This window comes from Conger conger, chromosome 11 (assembly GCF_963514075.1).
Source record: "Conger conger chromosome 11, fConCon1.1, whole genome shotgun sequence".
NCBI lineage: Eukaryota > Metazoa > Chordata > Actinopteri > Anguilliformes > Congridae > Conger > Conger conger.
The window spans coordinates 19,798,759-19,817,473 of NC_083770.1; the positions used below are offsets into that span (position 1 = coordinate 19,798,759).

An 18,715-nucleotide genomic window follows, 5' to 3' on the forward strand; every position below is an offset into this window, starting at 1 on the left:
AAGCATGCAGTGATTAATTAGTGTGGTTGCTTATCCGTTTGTTCATGGTCTGATAAGACGCCCGGTGTAAATCAAGTCCCCAAAAGTTCTGTAATGGGGCACCTTTGACAATACAGAATATTTGAGCTCGTTGTTTGAAGATTGAAAAGTTAGCTATTGCCGTTGATAAAGAGGGTAAAGGGTGAAAAGGTTATTTGTCCGGGACAGCTCATGTACGTGTAATAACTCTCTGGGCAGCTGGAAAATCGATCATTTGTCATGTTATTTTGGGGTAAAGAAATAGGTTATAGATTAAAATATTATGGATACAGGTCGTGTAATTTGCAATTAATGGGTAATTTATTTATAGTTTATAGATTTTGCAGTCACAGTCCACACCCTCTACAGACCCTCTACATAATAGTTCTGGATATTAGGTTCGTTTCGACTGCACGCGCATCTCAGTGAGGGAGGGTTAGAATGAGCGAGTAAATACATGGAACTGAGTCCCATAACAAAAGGCAACTTTGAGACACGTAATGTGTCTACGTCTTCAGTTCACATGCAGCAGTAATGCAATAATGTTTAATCAGAAACCAGAGGATGTTTAACAAAGATGCGTTCCGTAATATTGTTAGAAGAATAGCAAAACTTTAGCCAGCACTGACTTGGTTGTCTTTGTGGTCGATATACTGAATGCACATAAAGACGGACTGAAGTCCAGATGAATTTGTTTAACTGTGTTTTTTTCCCCTGCTGAGCTGACGGGAGGTGGGGCCTTTGGCCGCAGATTCTCTTTCAAACTTTTTCCTCCTCCCCCGCTGAAGTTCGCTGCACACTTCATCTTCACATTCGTAGTGCCTACCGCTCGCCTGGAGGGCTGTCAACGCATTTGATGCGCGAAAGCTAAAGGACTGCGTTAAAACTTTTTTGTTTCATACTATGCCTGTTCTTTTCCCGTGAACGTGTGTCTGCGTATGACTGTCGACCGTAGTTTACGGATATTCCAGAGCGATCCCAGAGTGGGCAAACGAAGGGGAGTAAAAAGTCACCATCACAATGAAAGCGATTAACCTGGACACCTACAGCCTGTCGCTGCTCACGGCCAAAGAGGACATTCTCAACCCCCGCTCGTCAACCAACTGGTAAATGCATCGCCTTGAGCTGTATAGAGTCAATTCCTCAAAACGGCCCAGACATGCACGCTGTTTCACTTTTAAATATTTATTTCATACATTTTGTTCGTAAGGCTACGTTATGTATCAAGACCAGCGACAGAACGTATTATTGCACATAGTGTTGTTGTTTTTCAACATGTTTTGTTCGACTGTTACCCGTATCACAATTATGTAATGATTTATTTATTGGTTTTATTTATTTATCCGTGCGCGCTCGGTTAAATAAATAAACGTAGTTCTCTGAGAGATGGGTAACCGTGCTCCTGGTTGTAATTTAAGGGAGTATGTGTAAGTGGAGGTTGCCAAGTTCGTCGTAACTAAGTGCGTAATAACCCGATGACATACTTGTCTTTGGACCCATGGTGGCAATACTGTCAGCTATGCATGCGGGGAACAATCTAACAAGTGTTTGTTCTAAGGCGATTTTCACAACATACAGACGTTTTGTATGCGTTCTGTCACCAACTGGGGTAATTTGCACAGTGTTTGGTACCAGGCAAATGCTCTCACGTTGTATCTGCTACTTCGCCAAGACCCCACACGCACGCACATACAGACACACAGGCACACACACACACACACACACACACACACACACACACACACACACACACACACACACACGCACACACACACACACAGAAGGAGAACATTTCTGACTGTTTTCTCTCCCATGGTGCTAATGTCCCTACTAGAAGGACAGTACAATATATTACGATATACCATGTTAGTGTATCAGTCCCAATAATCTCTCCAGTTATGTCTTGCCCATGACAAGATTTGACATGCATGCAGTGCAGCGCACAAGTGTCTGTTTTTGTTTTGGTACCAACCAGTACAACAGCCATTATAACACTTTTGTGGAAAAAACCACACTGTATTTTTGCAGTAGGATTTTGTGAGATGGAGCTGCTCAGTTTAAAGACATTAAGATACAAAGTGCAGACCTCCTACTGAGAATGGGAGTAAACATATATTATTTATATATTTTAACCCTCCTTTTATAGTTGGTAAAGTGTGTGATTTGAGGCATCATCATTATGATCAATAGGATGAGGGGGGGGGGGGGGGCATGAGCAGATCCAAAAAATCCAGGTTGGGCGGGTGAGGGGGTTCACTGGAGTCTGAGGGGGGTTTCCTGTTTACAGCACCATTTGTTTGTAACCGACTTATGTCTTTGGTTAAAAAAATGAAATAATAAAATCGGAAAGTGAGTCGCTGTCCAACCAAAACAGTCGGTGTCCTAGCGGCATAAATCAGGGCGGACTCTGGGAGGTAACTGACACAGATATGCGCTGCGGTCATCAGAAAGCCTTGTGGAGGAACATAACAGATACCCCCCTCCCTCCCCAAACACAGGGAGGACACACAGTGTGCTGGGACCGTACTGACAAGGGCTTCCAGATGAGGGGAAACCGCATGATTGAGAACAGATCTGAGACTGAGCACGAGATAAATACAGAGCGGGCTAATGTGACAAGCAAGCCTCCTCGCTTTAAATGCAGATTTACATTTTTCTCTAAGTTGTGGCTTGGCTTCCCTCAGCATCCTAGAGCCCCAGGCTATCTGAAACGGAGGCCTCAAAGAGAGATAATGCGTGCGTAACGTATCGCTTAGGATAATGCGTTTCTATTAGTTAGCAGGTTGTTGGGTTCATTCCTTTTGTTATTCCTGTTGTTGTTGTTGTTATAGGGGGCGACGTTAGCTCAGGAGGTAAGAGTGGTCGCCTGCCAATCAGGGAGTTGTGTGTATGTGAATGAGTGAGTGCGAGACATTAATTGTGAAGCGCTTTGTGTAGCCCTAGAAAGAAGCTGTGTATGCTTTATGTAGCTGTAAAAAGCGCTATCTAAATGCAGTGCATTTTACCGTTTACCACTGTAACATTTGGTCTGGCAACACTGTGCATGCCATTCCAATGAAGCACCTTGAAAACGAAATTGGAAAAAAACATTCTAAAAAACTTTCTAAAAACCTGAAGATCCTGCACATTAGCCAGTGTAGTGATCAGTGTGATTGTCTTAAGCGTCTCGGCAATGTATTTTTTTAAAGATACGTCTTGTGACTTATCTCAGCTATCTCAAGACCTACCTGTGGAACCACTGCTCTGTCGCGCAAGATGTGTAACTTAAGAGGGGGGGAGAAATTTTTAAAGTAGATTCCGGGAAAGCTGTAGTTTACGTAAAGACCAATGTCTGTTGCACCCACACAAATGCTGCGCATGTATTTGAGTTGAAGGGTTGTTCGTGATGTAATAAAGGATGTTTGGGATATTGATATTGAGTCCAGACCGTGGTGAGCGTAGGTCATTGTACTTTTCCAGTTCTGTCAGTAAAGATCAGGCTGTCTCAGGAGCTCAGGGTTAGGTACAGTGGCCTTGTTTTTCCACAGAAGGTTGTGTAAACTAAATGAATAAACAGTAAAAGTGTAAGACTAAAATACTTTTTTTAGTTTTTTTGCGGTACAGAACTAAGCTGTGCCACCACACAGGGCCTAGTGGAGCCATGTTATCAGGTTTTCACAAAGTCATGCTGTACTTGAATGAGCACAACTCATCTCTGTCTGAGTTGCTTTATATGTGGCCATGTAATTTCCCTGTTTTATTGCCCTCTCTGTAAGCTTTGCATACACACACACACACACACACACACGCATACATTCATATCTCTCCATTCTCTGCTCATTAGGAGTAATTTGTGCTTGCGGTTGTGAGAAAGTTGTCCTCAATAGTGGTCCATTCAGCTAAGAGAATGAGAAACCAGGGGGCATTTTAGAGAACACCCCCCCTCACCCCCCTTACCCACTTACCCCCAGACACCCAATTGTTTCTGTGTGTCAAACCAAAAGCTTTGGGCAGACAGTGTTGGAGTGTGGAGCTGAATCTGATATTGGTTTTGGTATTCGCCCTTTTGAGCGTGTCGGGGCTTGGCGTCCGGAGTTTGAATGGTGTTATTATACTTCCCCAACCGTGAGCTCCCTGCTATATCTCAGCAGGCGGAACGTCTAATTCCTGCAGACGTCCCTGAAGCTGGCGGCTCCGGCAGCCATTTTGGGTCAAGGCCGGTCCGTGTTTTCCCCACTCACACATGGGCTTCGCTGGGCGGACCGAGGCATTCATCTCTTCTTCTGTGCTGGGCGTGTGCACCTGTCCATGGAGCACTGTTTTTCTAGGGTGGGGCAGGAGTTGTGTGGTGACTGTACAGAAAATCCACTGCCGCTTGTATCTGTACTTCCCCACAGCTGTTAAAGATAGTTTAATCTGAAGTTCCTCAGCATAGTCACGGCTCAAAGCCTGAATATTCTTTTGGGATTCTGCATTAATGGGTGTAGAAGTCTGGTGAAAGATGGAGGATCAGACATGCCTTGTTTGGCTGCCAACCCCCTGTCTCTCTCACACTTGAGCTCTCCAGGAAGAAAGGCCCCTTCTGAATGGCTGAGTTGCATTCTCTCTCTATTGATAGGCTGGCAGGCTTGAAATGGGTAACAGTGATGACATCACATTGCCACCACACCCCCCTTCCTCCCCCTCATGGTCAAGGTGTTGGGGAATGACTTCCTATCTTAGAGCTCTGTTTATGAAAAGGTTTGGCGTGGGGAAAAAGGGGGGGTAGGTTGTTTGAATCGGGGGAAGACTGTTTCGTAAAGGGATCTGCACCCCCCCCCCCCCCAGCTCTGACCTTCAGGCCTCTGGATGGATTATCTGATGGCCTTGAGTACACACTGGGCTTCTGAACAGGAAGTGGCTCTTTCGCAGGAAACGAGTGTCTCAAGCCTCAGCACCACCCACTGTGTAAAATTCTCAGTGTTAATTCTCTCTAACAAAGTTTGCACGAGTCCAATAGACATGGCACTAAACTGTAATTTGCTCTTAAGTTGAAGCACACTTCACACTTAGGAGCACACTAAGGCATCCCAATTAGTAGATGTGCTCCTAAATTCATTTTCCCAGCTACCACACATCAATTTTCAGGAGCAAATGCTCTTAAAATGAGAGCACCGTAGAGCCTTGATAGACCAAATGTACTGTCAGATTAAAATATACTCTACTGGGGTTGATTTGACATTAAGAATTTGACTGTTTGCTGCTTCTGAAGGCGTGGCCCTGCCATGGAAACAGTACTCATCCACTTGCTTCCCCTGTCAATTTTAGCCATGGAAACCTATGACTATACAAGCCACTTTTCCATATTGTGACACTAAAGGAAACTTGATTCCTTTATTCTCTTGCTCTTGGCAGGAATCAAGATGATTATATCATTCCATATCTATGTTCCTATCTTAACCTAGAATAGGACCTAGTCTGTGCGCATAAGGTGGCTTGCAGTGTTTTTCATTTTGAGTGACAGATATAGCCTAGCTACTGTCCTGCCTGTCATCAGGTTTTGTGTAGGTTTTCTGTTTATGTAGGTTTTTTTTCTCCAAAGTCAGTGTTCTAGAACGCGCTTGCTTTCAGTCACCAGTAGTGATTGTGACATCAACATTAGAATGTTCAATGAAGAAGATTCTAATCACCAAGTATTTCTGACCTCACGCAGTTAGCAGAACTTTGCTGAAACTGTTGCCCCATCTGTGCAAAAGGGTGGGTGTATTTGGCCTCTGCGAACCTGAGTTTTATCCATTTCAGAGCTCTTTCCTCCAGGGTGATTTGCAGTGTGGGGGATTGGGGATGGTATGCCGATTACTTAAGTTATGACTCATTTCAGAAATACAGCCAGGTCTTTTTCAAACAATAATTTTTTATTAAAAATTTACTTCTTTAACCTCAGCTCCGTCAAAAAACCTTGGCCTTATTGTCATAGCCTTGTGTGCATCGAGGAGGTATTTTGCAATAAAAGGTTGGCTCTGCTTGGAATGTTTGAAGAGAAACCAAGTGAGATGTCAATGAAATATGCCAGCTCGTGTTGGTCGTGTTGGTTTAGCACAGCGCTTTATTTTACAGTGAATGACATAAGCTGATAAAGGACAATGGTGAGTCTCATTTGCTTTGGTGTGTCATCAAATGTGGCAAGCTACCTTCCTCTCTACAAATCGATATTAAGTCCCATCCTTTGTTTCAGAAATGTATTGTAGTCCTCCTTTCAAGAAAATCAGGTAAGACCTATTTGTTTGCGAAGAATTTATTGCAAAATACTTCCCTGGATTGTCAGGTCAGACTGAATACTGTCACCAATCCAATTTCTAAAACAATAGCAGCTTGTTTTGCTGTAGACGCATAATTTTGCCGTGACACATCATGTAGGATTATTCTTTTGCATTATTGTACCTTTCTCATGAGCAGTAGAATGCTGTCCAGATACAGTCAGGCTAGAGTTTGAAACAGATGGTAGCTGGTTGACCAGTTCAGACCAGCTCCCAGCTTGACATGGTTTTAAACATGCTACAACTACCAGCACTAGGTGGTAGACCAGGTCATACCTAGCAAGACCAGCTTAGCCATGTTGGTTGACCAGCTCATACCCAGCTAGACCAGCTTATAACCAGCTTCATCAACTCAAGTTTCAAGCTGGTCGAGCTGGCAAAGCTAGACTGTACAGAAGAGGTGCCCATCGTAAAGGCATTAGTGTCAAAAAAATTTATCCCAGAAGGCACTATTGAAGATTCCAAAAATAATACTTTGATAAATGGACTGCTGTATTGAACCTATAACAGCTGACTTGAGTGTGTGTGAGTGCCAGACGCAGTAAGCTTGTGTGTGTAAGCGCGATCGGCCTTGTTCAGGAGAGATTGGAGTGTTTTTGGCTTTTGACGTCTGCACAGGGAGGGGGGAAAGGCAACTAGATAATAGTGTCATTATTGTTGATTATGAAGGTAATTTTAGCTTCTTCCACGTAGCATGTACCACAGCTAATATTCTTGCCCCTCTACATCTATAAGGAGAGAGTAAACAGTAATTATCATCACAGTGTGAGAAAACACAACCTGCGGAAAAGGTTTGGGTGCCACGGCGACTGGTTCCACCGGTAATCAGCTTTCAAAGAGCCTCTGACCTTGGTGTGTACCCGGCGTGTCCCACTAAGCCCTTTGCATGGGGATATTATGCTCACATGTGCTAGTTAGTGAGCTTCTCCTCCCAGATAACATCGCTTTCAAGTGACAAACATTCTCCCTAAACAATCACTTAAAAGGTAAATTACAGCCTGTGTTTTACAAAGAACAGGCCTACAGAGGAACCAATTAAAACACACAAAAGTGTCAGGTGACTCCCTGATTACAGTTTGCATTGCGGCCTGTTGGGATTTATAGTGAAGAGGCCTTCTCAGGGGAACCAGAACTAGTCTCATAACTGTACAAAGTTTTGACGATTTGGGGTTATTATGTGAATCAGGGCAGGTCAAGGCGGGCTGTATCTGCTAATGGATTTCAGACCAACTTCTGCTCTTAATGATTTAATTAGCCCAATCATTTCAATGATTTGTCATCTATAGCCATATTGCGTGATATAGACAGCAGCTGATAATTGTCCTGTAGCATTGTCTTTTATTGTGATGCATATGGCTAATTAGCTGATTAAGCCAGGGTAACTTAACTGGTGCACATATATGATGCTGGAGGTTAGTGACCACATGCGCCCCCCCCCCCCCCCCCCCCCCCCCACCATGAGGCTGTGCTTTGCTTGAGCTTCAACATGGAGCATTCTTCTGTCAGAGAGACCTGGGCGTGCAGCATATCTCGTCTAAAGAAGACTGTGATGTCCTTTCCCGGTCTTGGCTGGTCTTCATTTGATGGGACTTGTGTGCTCTCACTGTGGTGTCATCCCAGAAGTTCTGAGTCAAGCGTTCTATCGACAGTGTGAGACTTTCTCGGTCTGTTTCGGTCCTGTGATGTCAGGGCAGTGGGTAGGGAGCGGCTTATAGCCGCTCTTTGGGCGCTTCTCTATTTTCTCGCGGGAGACGCGAGACTCTGGACCGGAGCCAGTGGGAGGTGAGTCAGTGTGAGTCAGTGCTCAAAGCCGTCGGCAGAGCAAAGGGTGTGAACTCTTTAATGTCGGCACAAAACGCTCTGAGGCAGTGCTAAACGGAGGACAATAATTGGAGCACAAGTGGAGCTTTGAGGACAGGTCGTGGGGGCACTCAAGGTCGAGGACAGGTCGTAGGGGCGCTCAAGGTCGCGGACAGGTCATAGGGTCACTGAGGGTCATGCACAGGTCGTAGGGTCACTTAGGGACAAGGAAAGTTTCATACTGCATACTAAACCTCAGACACAGAAGTTGCTTTAGCCTGCGTAGATGGTTATGGCACAGCGTTTGTGTGGTCACATTGCTAGAAATTGCTGTCTTTACCTCTCTGTTATGTTGGAAATGGTTGATCTTCAAATGAGAAAATATCTGAGACAAAGTACATTTTAGGGGGAAAACATGAAAGCATGTGGGTCGCTGTCTGGCTTCATATTGTCTTACCTCTAATGGCTGTCTGAGTTAGAAGTTGTATCAGATTGTGCTCTTCACAATGAGGCACTTCATAGCTGTGTACCTTCAGGGCAACATTAATTACTCTGACATTATTCTGTGTCTGTAAGAAGTGGAACCAGTGCTGCCCTAATGGGAGGCAGCTCTCCCACAAAACACCCGTGTTTGAGTGATAACTTCATTCATCGCCGTAGGGGCTTCATTTTAGCCTGCTTACTATCCCGAACACCCAGCACTTTAATGTGACAACAACACACACAGTAAAAGCCATCATTACATGATTATCAGCAGGAAATATGCCGCATTGGAGTCCATAATGTTTCATCATGTCAGTACCTAAAAGATAGTTAACTACCTACCACGAGAAAGCAGCGTATAATCGTATAATCATAAAAATATGAACATTTTAATTATCAGCTTAATCTATTCTACCTGCCACGCTGTCTTAACAAGCGTTTTACTCTTCAGATCTTAAGATCTTTCTTTCTCTCAAGTAGAAAATATTAGCTTAAGTTACTGTTTGGGGCGACATGGCTCAGGCAGTAAGAGCAGTCGTTTGGCGGTCAGAGGGTTGCTGGTTCAATCCCCCGCCCGGGCTGTGTCGAAGTGCCCCTGAGCAAGACACCTAACCCCCCTGACGAGCTGGTCGGCACCTTGCATGGCAGCCTATCGCCGTTGGTGTGTGAGTGTGTGTATAAATGGGTAAATGAGAAGCATCAATTGTACAGCACTTTGGATAAAGGCGCTATATAAATGCCAACCATTTACCATTTGTTAAGTGAAGTTTTCTTATTCCACTGACAAATCCTGGCTGTCTTACCTCATTGGCAATGTTTTTGTCTTATTTAGCACACAAAGTAAAAGAAATACGATTTTAAGTCTAAAATAGGTTTGGTTTTTGCAGTGCAGGTATGTCTGTTGTGTGGCCTTGCTCCCGTGTGGGACGCCCGACAGACTGGTCCTCGCTGGAGCGGACCCAGACCTGGGCTCTTCTCCTCCAGGTGTCTGCGTCTCCAGATCCGTCTCTGTAGAGCCGGCAGCTGGGAGGAAACATTCCTCCCCTGGAGGATCCGCGTGGGGGGGGCCACTGATCCTGTCCTCATGGCAGCCTGCCACCCCCCCCCCACCCCCACCCCCCCGTGCACGTAGCAACCGTGCAGAGACTCCATGGGCACCCATGTGACTGCTACACTCACAGAAAAATGATTCTTTGAAAAAATGCCATTTGGCTTGTGTCCGTTGTGGAACCTTTTCCAGTTCTTTATGGAACCATTTATCATACTGTAGGTGTGAAGTGTGGAAGCTCCCAGACAAATAGCTATTTTGGCTGACAAAGAACCTTTGAACTGGATGCAGTTTGCCCAGGGGTACAGACGCTGTACAGGCTGTCTGGTCGACACATCCGTGCCTTTAAGGCTGTAACTGCGTGATGGCTTTGTGCTGCCGGAGATGGGAGGGCTTGGGGCAGCGGCCATGACAGTTCCCCCGGGGGGGGAGAGTGTGCCGAAATGGTGGTGGTGTAAAAATGTGTCCTGTTGTAAACTCGACCCCCTGGAAGCAGCTCCTTCTCAGCCAGGACGGACGGCAGAGGAGAAGGGGGGTGGGGATGGGGCAGTCTGCCCTCCAAAACGGAGATGGCCGGGGTGGTGGAGGTTGGGGGGGCGTCTGAGTGAGGAATGTAATTAAAGTGAACAATAGTCAGCTGGACCTCATGGGGAGGGGGGGGGGGACTTCCTGTGCAGAGAGGATGCCGGCAGGAGGGCTGGCCTCAAGGTGCTGTCTGGATGTGTGTGTGAGCACGTGTGCGTGCGTGTGCGCGTGTGTATGAGCGAGTGTGTGTGTGCGTTTGTGTGCACGTGTGTGTGTGTCTTTGTGTCCCTGTGTGTGTGTGTGCACGTGTGTGTGTGAGTGTGTGTGTGTGCGCACACGTGTGTGAGCATGTGTGAGTGTGTGTGTGTGTGCACGTGTGTGTGCATGTGTGTGTGAGTGAGAGTGTGTGTGTGCTCATGCGAGTGTGTGTGTATGTGTGTGCGCATGCGAGTGTGTGTGTATGTGTGCGCACGCGTGTGTGTGTGCGTGTGTGTGTGTGTGCACGCGTGTGTGAGTGAGTGTGTGTGTGTGGTGCGCGCGTGTGTGTGCGTGTGTGCATGCGTGTGTGAGTGTGTGTGCGTGTGTGTGTGCACGCGTGTGTGAGTGAGTGTGAGTGTGTGTGTGCGCGCGTGTGTGTGTGAGTGAGTGTGTGTGTGTGTGTGCACGCGTGTGTGAGTGAGTGTGAGTGTGTGTGTGCGCGCGTGTGTGAGTGAGTGTGTCTGTGTGAGGGAGGGGGAATCTCCTGTTTCACGGCATACAATGGGCTTGGAGAGAATCTTCCTAAAAAACCAGCGAGGAACAACAAACATGCCTCACAGGAGCCAGGAGCTTTGTTCTGCCGTTGTTTTTCGCGTCGACTCAAACTTCCTTTGTCTGCTCTGCGAAAAACACTACCCCTCCTCCCCAACCTCCTCTCCCCCTCCCTCCTTCCCCCTTCATCTTTTTTTAATTGAAAATGATTAATGGTTAATGCTGCTTTTAATTCTGTGTTGTAGATCGTTAGATCTGTATCCAGCATCTGTAATGTCTGGAGCAGATGGTGTTCCTGGTCACACAGCAGTGTCTCTGTCTTTGGGCTCTGGGTTCAGGCCTGTGTCATCTTCATTTTCAGATATTTCAGAATGTTTACTACTTACGTACTGCTTTTATCAAATATCGGCTGTAATTACGCCTCGTAAATCTAACTGCAGCATTGATCTGGTTTCATCTAGCCTTTAATTCATGCTACCCTGTTATTCACAGATGTTAAAGTGATGGTTTAAATAATTATCAGTGCCTACGTATGTTTCCATTAGTGTGGATTACTGTGAGTTTGCAATGTTGATTCCTGGTTTTGCGTGACTCCCCTTACGGAAGCAAGCCTTGGCCAGGTTAAAAGGTCAGTCGACCTGACTGAAAATGTAAAACTTGTGTATAAACATGTAATCATGCATTAAAGCAAACGGAAAGAGGCAATTTGCACAAGCCCTGCATTTTACCTCACTTGTTAGTTGTTGCTGACTACGTCATTGGGAGTTTACTTCACATGCAGTCACTCGCTGCAAGGTTAGGTTCACTACAACAGGTTAGACCTTTGAAGAGTAGTTTTCTTTGGAATGTTTTCCTAGTCAGTGTTCTAGAACTAGGACATTGCTTTCGGTTGCCAGTAGTGATTGTTACATCAGCATTAGAACATTAAGAACATTCTAATGGCATATCTGTGACCTCACACCTTAAAGGGTAAAGGAGATGTGCTGTATTTACCCATGGCCCTGGCAGGAGAGAGAAACTGCTGTTCACCCAGTCTGAAAGAGAGGAGGAAGAGAAGAGAGGAGGAAGAGAAGAGAGGGGGAAGAGAAGGAGGGGTAGAGAGAAGAGGAGAGAGAAAGAGCAGGGGGAGCAGGCTCTTGGTGGGACAGACTGTAGGGGAAATGCCAGAGATCTCCCTGGAGAGTACTGCTGTCTGCCAAAGAACCCACAACACACACACACACACACACACACACACTCGTATGCACACATACACTACATTATTACTGTCACATACATAAACACACCTAAACACACACACCATACACGATAACTCTCACATACATAAACACACCTACACACACAACACACACTATAACTCTCACACACATAAACACTGACATATGCATGCATATAAACACACACTCGTACAGATCTTGCCTACACATACACTTAGCACTCTCACGCACATGCATACACACACCCACACACACACACACACACACACACACACACACAAAACAGCATTATTTCAAATAGAGTGACTTTGGCCAGCTCCTCTGATAAGTAACCTGGTCATGTAATTTGTTTCAACACTATTTACTTATCACAGCTATAAGAGCAAGGGGGAGAGTATGCACAGCATAGAGAGTATGCTCACACTTAGCAAGACAGGAACCAACAGCTTTATTTATGTATTTACACGCTAACAGTTGTGGTTTATTGTCATTGGGAAGTACATGCACACGCAGTGATTCATGCACGGAGACGCTAAATGTAATTCCACGTGTACGTAATCTGCATGTTTAGCTCCCGAGGCGGAATGCGAGGAATTCCCCGGAATAATCCGTTTGGAGACGGCAGCGAGCGACGTTCCGAGCGGAAGCCGCGGTCCCGGGATGTGTGTGTGTGTGTGTGTGTGTGTGTGTGTGTGTGTGTGTGTGTGTGTGTGTGTGTGTGGGGGGGGGGGGGGGGGGGGAGGGAGGAGGCGATGGAGACCAGGAACTGCCGCGACGGTCTTCCGCTCGTAATGGAAACGTGTCTCACGCAGAGGCCAATCAGGAGACTTCCATAAACTAACAGAAGTACTGATTCCTCTGTGGTCCCCACCCGCATCCTCAAACCCCCACCCTATGATTTCAGCCCCCCCACCCCACCCCCCTCATTCCATTAGTAGCATCAGTAGTAATACAATAGAGTTACTGAGTAACCAGGTCATGTAAAATGGCAGGCATTTATCCAAAGCGCTGTATAATTGATGCTTCTCCATTCACCCATTTATACACACACTCACGGCGATTGGCTGTCATGCAAGGCCCCGACCAGCTGGTCAGGAGCATTTGGGGGTTAGGTGTCTTGCTCAGGGACACTTCGACACCGCCCGGGCGGGGGATCGAACTGGCAACCCTCTGACTGCCAGACGACTGCTCTTACTGCCTGAGCCATGTCGCCCCCATGTAATTTATATGAACATACTTTGCCTATCACTGCGGTAAGAGCAAAATTCTTGGCTGGATTTGAAACACAAGAGTCGACAATTTTATTCATATTTACTTGTTAACAGTTGGGGTTTAGTGAGAAGTACATGCAAATACATTGAATCATTGATGTAACACATTAAGCCTGAGTGAATGATGTTAATGCTACACAACTCCTGAGGCATTGGCTCATTTCACCACAATGCAAAGGTGCAGTTTGGGGGTGGGGGGGAGCTGGTCCAGGGTGTGATTTGGGCACAAGGGGGCTGACTGACTACCAAAATGGGAGGGTGTGGTACCAGGCTGGGGGCATGAAGCAGAGCTGGGTCAAATACATCATCATTTGGACGTTTTGGACTCTAATACTTTTCTGTACTTGATTGATCTTGCCTATACTTTTCTGTGCTCGATTGATCTTGCCTAGTATAAGTGAGCCAACCAAGAGGACCAGAAGGCGGGGTTTTGCACTTCTTGAGAGTATTTCATAGGTTCCAGTACACCAGACACGCCCAGTAAAGCATAGAAAAGTATTTGAATCAAAAACTATTGCGTATTTGTCCCAGGTCTGATGAGGTACTCATCCTAGTCTCAGTCCAGTGTGTGGCGCGAGTAGGCTCTGGTTAGAGATCAGGAAGTCTTCGATGAAGGAGCCTGAACAGGATACGGTCTTTTTCTGCGGCTGCCCCGCCCGTAACGCTCCGCTGGCGCGTGGCTGAAGGGGAGCGGTCACAGGACGAGGGGTACGGTTACCGCGGGTCGGGTTACAGAGCAGGCCGCACGGTCTCTTTATCCCGCTGACGGTTGACGAAGGTTCGCGACTGAGACCGTAACCTGAGACATGGTCCCACCCTCATGATCCAAACTCAGTTTACATTTCTCTATCCGTCACCCAACCCTTAATTAACCCCGTGCCCACCGGTTTAACCTTTGACCTGCCGTCACACCCAGCTCTAACTCTGTTTTTCCTCTCCTGACCCCGAGGTGCACGGGCACGGATCCGATATCCAGTGTTGATTGGCTGAGGTGATCGGATTTGTGACCTCTGAGGTGTGTTGTCTACCACGCTCAAGGACCCAGTGTTTCCATCAGACCTGGATGAAATAAGCAATTGTTTTGGATTCAAATACTTTTTGGAGCTTTACTGAGCTTGTCTGGTATGTTGGAATCCCCCTACTGGTCCTCTTGGTTGACTGAGTTGCACCAGGCAAGATCAATCGAGCACAGAAAAGTATTTGAAACCAAAACAATTACGTATTTAACCCAGGTCTGGTTTCCATAGTGAAATTTCCATTGGAGGGTGGGGGTTATTGAGGGGGGGGGGTTGTGTGTGTATGTGTGTGAGGCGGGGGTTTTGTCTGTGTGTGTGTGTGTGTGTATGTGTGACTGTGTATGTGTGAGTGTGTGTGTGTGAGGCGGGGGTTTTGTCTGTGTGTGTGTGTGTGTGTGTGTGTATGTGTGACTGTGTATGTGTGAGTGTGTGTGTGCGAGGCGGGGGTTTTGTCTGTGCGTGTGTGTGTGTGTATGTGTGAGTGTGTGTGTTTGTGTGTATGTGTGAGTGTGTGAGGGAGGTTGTGAGCCTGCAGCAGTGGTACGATGTCTGGGAATGTGAAACAGCTGCAGGATTTTAAAGCGTAGGACGAAAGCGGTCCACTTCACGTGCGCTGTAAATCCTGTGGTTTATGGAGGACTTTTTTAATGCCCGCAATAAAAACATGAGACTGCGATCCGGCCGTATATCTGCCCTCGACGACACGCAGCCACACGAGCACCAGAAGCTGTGAGGGCGAGAGATCGCTAGCATATAATGATCCCCCACTTCTGCATAAACAACGCCACGGAGAGTCAGGGGAGCTCCAATCTGCCTTCCACTCTCTCTCTCTCTCTCTCTCTCTCTCTCTCTCTCTCTCTCTCTCTCTCTCTGTCTCTCTCTCTCTCTGTCTGTCTCTCTTTCTGGCATCACGAATAAAATGTGTTGGCAAAGCATAGTAAACAATTAACATGAGTAAACATCAATATGAATAAAAAACAAAAAATAACAATCATGAATTATATAATGAAAGTTTATAAAACATCTATATCATCTGTATAATGGTGTGTATAATGGTATGCTTGTTTCTGGTCTTCCTCCCCCTGCCCTGTTTTTGGCAGTGCGGTTATTCATGGATTTGCTTTGTTTGAGATGTTTAGGAGCACTTTTTTGGTCCTTTTTTAGTCTCTCCCTCCCTCTTTCTGTTTCCCCAGTTTGGCCCCTGGGCTGTCCCTCCCTCTCCCGCTCTCCCCTCGGTTTGGCCCCTGGACTGTTGCACCTTGCTTCTCCTTCTCTCTGGGACACTCCTCTGTGTTTCTCTCCCTTCTTTTGTCTTCCTCTCATCCTCTCAGGCTGTCACCCTCTTCCGTCTCTGTGTCCTCCCCTCTCGTTTCTCCCCCTCCCTCCCTCCCTCTCTCTCTCTCTCTCTCCCTCTCTCTGTCTCTCAGGAAGTCTAGGACAGATTAATTCATCCCACAGTCCACAGAGAGCTGTTATTCTAATGTAATAGCCACCCTGGGGAACCTGCACACCCCACACTAAAGCTGCCCACAGATGCATGCACACGGCAGCTTGGGGGGGGGGGGGGGTTGGGGTAGGGGACGCTGTTCTCTCTGGCTGACCCTTAAACCACTTTTAAAGCAGTACATTCTTATTTTTTTATGTTAAATCTGGCTCAGATGCTCTCAGTACAGCCGTGAGCGGCCATTTTGGCTCTGATGCTGCCCTGGCTGGAGTTCTGGGCTTCAGCACATTTGGGGAGATCTGTTTCTGGGTTCCCCAGGTCTGGAGTGGGCTGAGATGGTTGGGGTTGGGAGTAGGACTCGTTGGTTGTGCCAGGGTCAGTGTGCCAGGTGGCGGGCGCTTGTGGAACTGGGAGGGGTTTGTGTTAGGGTTGCTGGTCTCTCTCTCTCTCTCTCTCTCTCTCACACACTCATACACACACATACACACACATACACACATACACATGCACACACACTATACGTCCCCAGTCATCTGTCCTCATTAGTCTAGTCATTGTTTTGTCTGTTAGGGATTATTGTCTGCAATCCTCAGAAAGGCCTGCCTGTTCCTTATGAGATGGTAATGACCCCATTAACCCCATAAACCTTTGTCCCATAAACCATTTCTCTATAAACCCTATCCCCAAAAACCCTGCCCCTATAACCCAGTCCCATAGACCCTGTCCCTCACGCACACTCTCCACACGCCACTGAGACTTAGGAAGATGAAAGTTTTGCAAATTGTAAATTGTTGGTTGTGATTTTGTGAATTGCCAGGGAAGTTTTGATGTTGAGTACAATAAAAGTTTTTTATTTTCCCAGGGTGCAGCCTGTGCTCAGTGAGCCGTTGTGAGCGTTTGGTCTCTCTTCCTCACTGCTGTTTCCATTAGCAACGCATAGCTGCACGCGTGCCCTGCAAGGCCAGCCAGATGTAGGTGAAGATGGTGGTGTGGATTCCGGTTCCTTCTTAATGCAGCCTACCCCCCTGTCCAGAATTTACCACAGTGAAATGACCGTGTGTCTGCAACTGCAAAACCTTCAATACTCAACACCTCTGTACTAATATTGTTTATTTTCTGAATGATTGAGTTGGTCTGATAATGTGGCTTTATTTGAAGGAATATGCCCTAGGCTCTCTCAGTGTTCCACGCAGGGGAACACACCTCCAGGCCTGACACACTGGTGTGAATAAAACAAGGAACTGAAAGGATCTGGTGAACTGTCATATGATTTATCTATTGTTTCCATTTCAGTAGTTAATCCCACAAAACAGCAGAATGTTACCTTTTGTTTGTTCCCTTTAATAGTGCTTTATACAGCCACACTGTGGCTGTTTCCATAAGAGCACATTTTCCCAGGGCTCCTCTGTCTGAAGTCCAGTGTATAGTCCAGCTACAGAGTGTCGCTCAGTTGAAATCGCAGAACTTTCATGAACGTTCTATTGTGGACCAAATGTTGTATAAACCAAGTGTTGCGACCAGCGACATCCATTTTACTACCATCCATCTGTCGCTGTGACACTCTTATCAGTGGACTACAAACAGGCCTGTAGTCTCGTAGGTAGGTGTCAGGTAGTGGGACGGGGGGTGTTTCCCGTCAGCTGGGAAGTGACACGACATTCCGACAGGTCGCCGCGGGAACGTGGGATCGTGGCGGGGCAGACAGGGGTCTTTCTGTCCAAACACTGGAGCTGTGTTTTTGCCCGTGTTTGGCGAGCACGTGGGGGGAGTGTTAGAGGAAATGAGCCCCACACGGGGCAGTCTCAGACGGGACGGGGCTATAAATAGCAGCCAGGGCTCCGGGTTGCTAATTTACAGCCGGACCACGGCGTGTGAGAGAGAGAGGGGCGGGCAGCGAGGAGGGGTGTAGGAAAGAGAGGAGGCTAAGCCTGGGGGGCCCTCCCTTGCAAAGATATCCCCTGGGAATGCGATGCATATATATTTGCAGATGTAACTTTTTCGCCCCTGCCAAAAAAACACATGACCCGTATCAGGTGGTGCTTGTTACAGGATGTTTGGCTGTTTTTTACACGTGCTGTGGAAAGCTAGGAATATTTCCAACACAATTACCAGGGGATAGGGAAGTGTAGGAGTCTGTCATTGCAAATATTCTTCTACAGGATATGCGATTACAGATTACTCAGAGATTCTGATAGGTGCAAAAGATGCTTTCCAAAACTTTGATTAAGTTATGATCAAGGTAGCAAACCCCCCTTTAACCCTTTCAAGAGTTGGCTTTTTGGAATGTCGTTTCAACATTCTAAGTCAGTGTTCTAGAACTCTCTAGAACAGTGTTCTTGCTGTCAGTTTCCAGTAGTGATTGTGACATCAGCACAGGTAAAGAATATTCTAATCGCATATATGTGCCCTCACACATTAATGGGTTAATCGCCCCTTTCCCCCACCCCATGAATTGTTATCAAGTGTATTCCAACCAAAATTGCATTTGCATGGAGTCTTTTGACTCTTCACGTCTGTCAATGACATGGGAGGCAATGTTTCATTTTCATCAGGAGTTGCTATACCGGTCTGTGTCAGTCTCTACAACACGTCTAGCATGCATCCATCTTTTATCTATGCTAGATATACTTGCACTAATATTGGGGTTAAAGTTAAATATGCATATGTGTGTGTGTGTGTGTGTGTGTGTGTGTGAGTGTACTGTGCACAGGTTTAACAAGAAATAATCCAGAGGTGGATTATGGGATTGTTGAAGTAATGCCACAATCCCTTTACACTTTACACCACAATAAAACTAAAGAGAACCTACATTTGCATAGTGATTTGCTCTTTCCAAATCGCTATGTAAAGTCACATAGACTGTGCTTC

At 46.5% G+C, this 18,715-nt stretch overlaps 1 protein-coding gene across 1 annotated transcript in view; it reads left to right on the forward strand.

Moving 5' to 3' along the window:
- Positions 1-828: 828 nt before the first annotated feature.
- The window catches only part of si:dkey-40c11.2 (drebrin-like protein A), a 47,520-nt gene continuing 29,633 nt past the window's right edge, over positions 829-18,715 (forward strand). Inside the window, exon 1 of the mRNA XM_061261681.1 lies at positions 829-1,124. Coding sequence (XP_061117665.1) covers positions 1,039-1,124 — 86 coding nt within the window. The 5' untranslated portion in view covers positions 829-1,038. The remainder of the gene's footprint in view (positions 1,125-18,715) is intronic.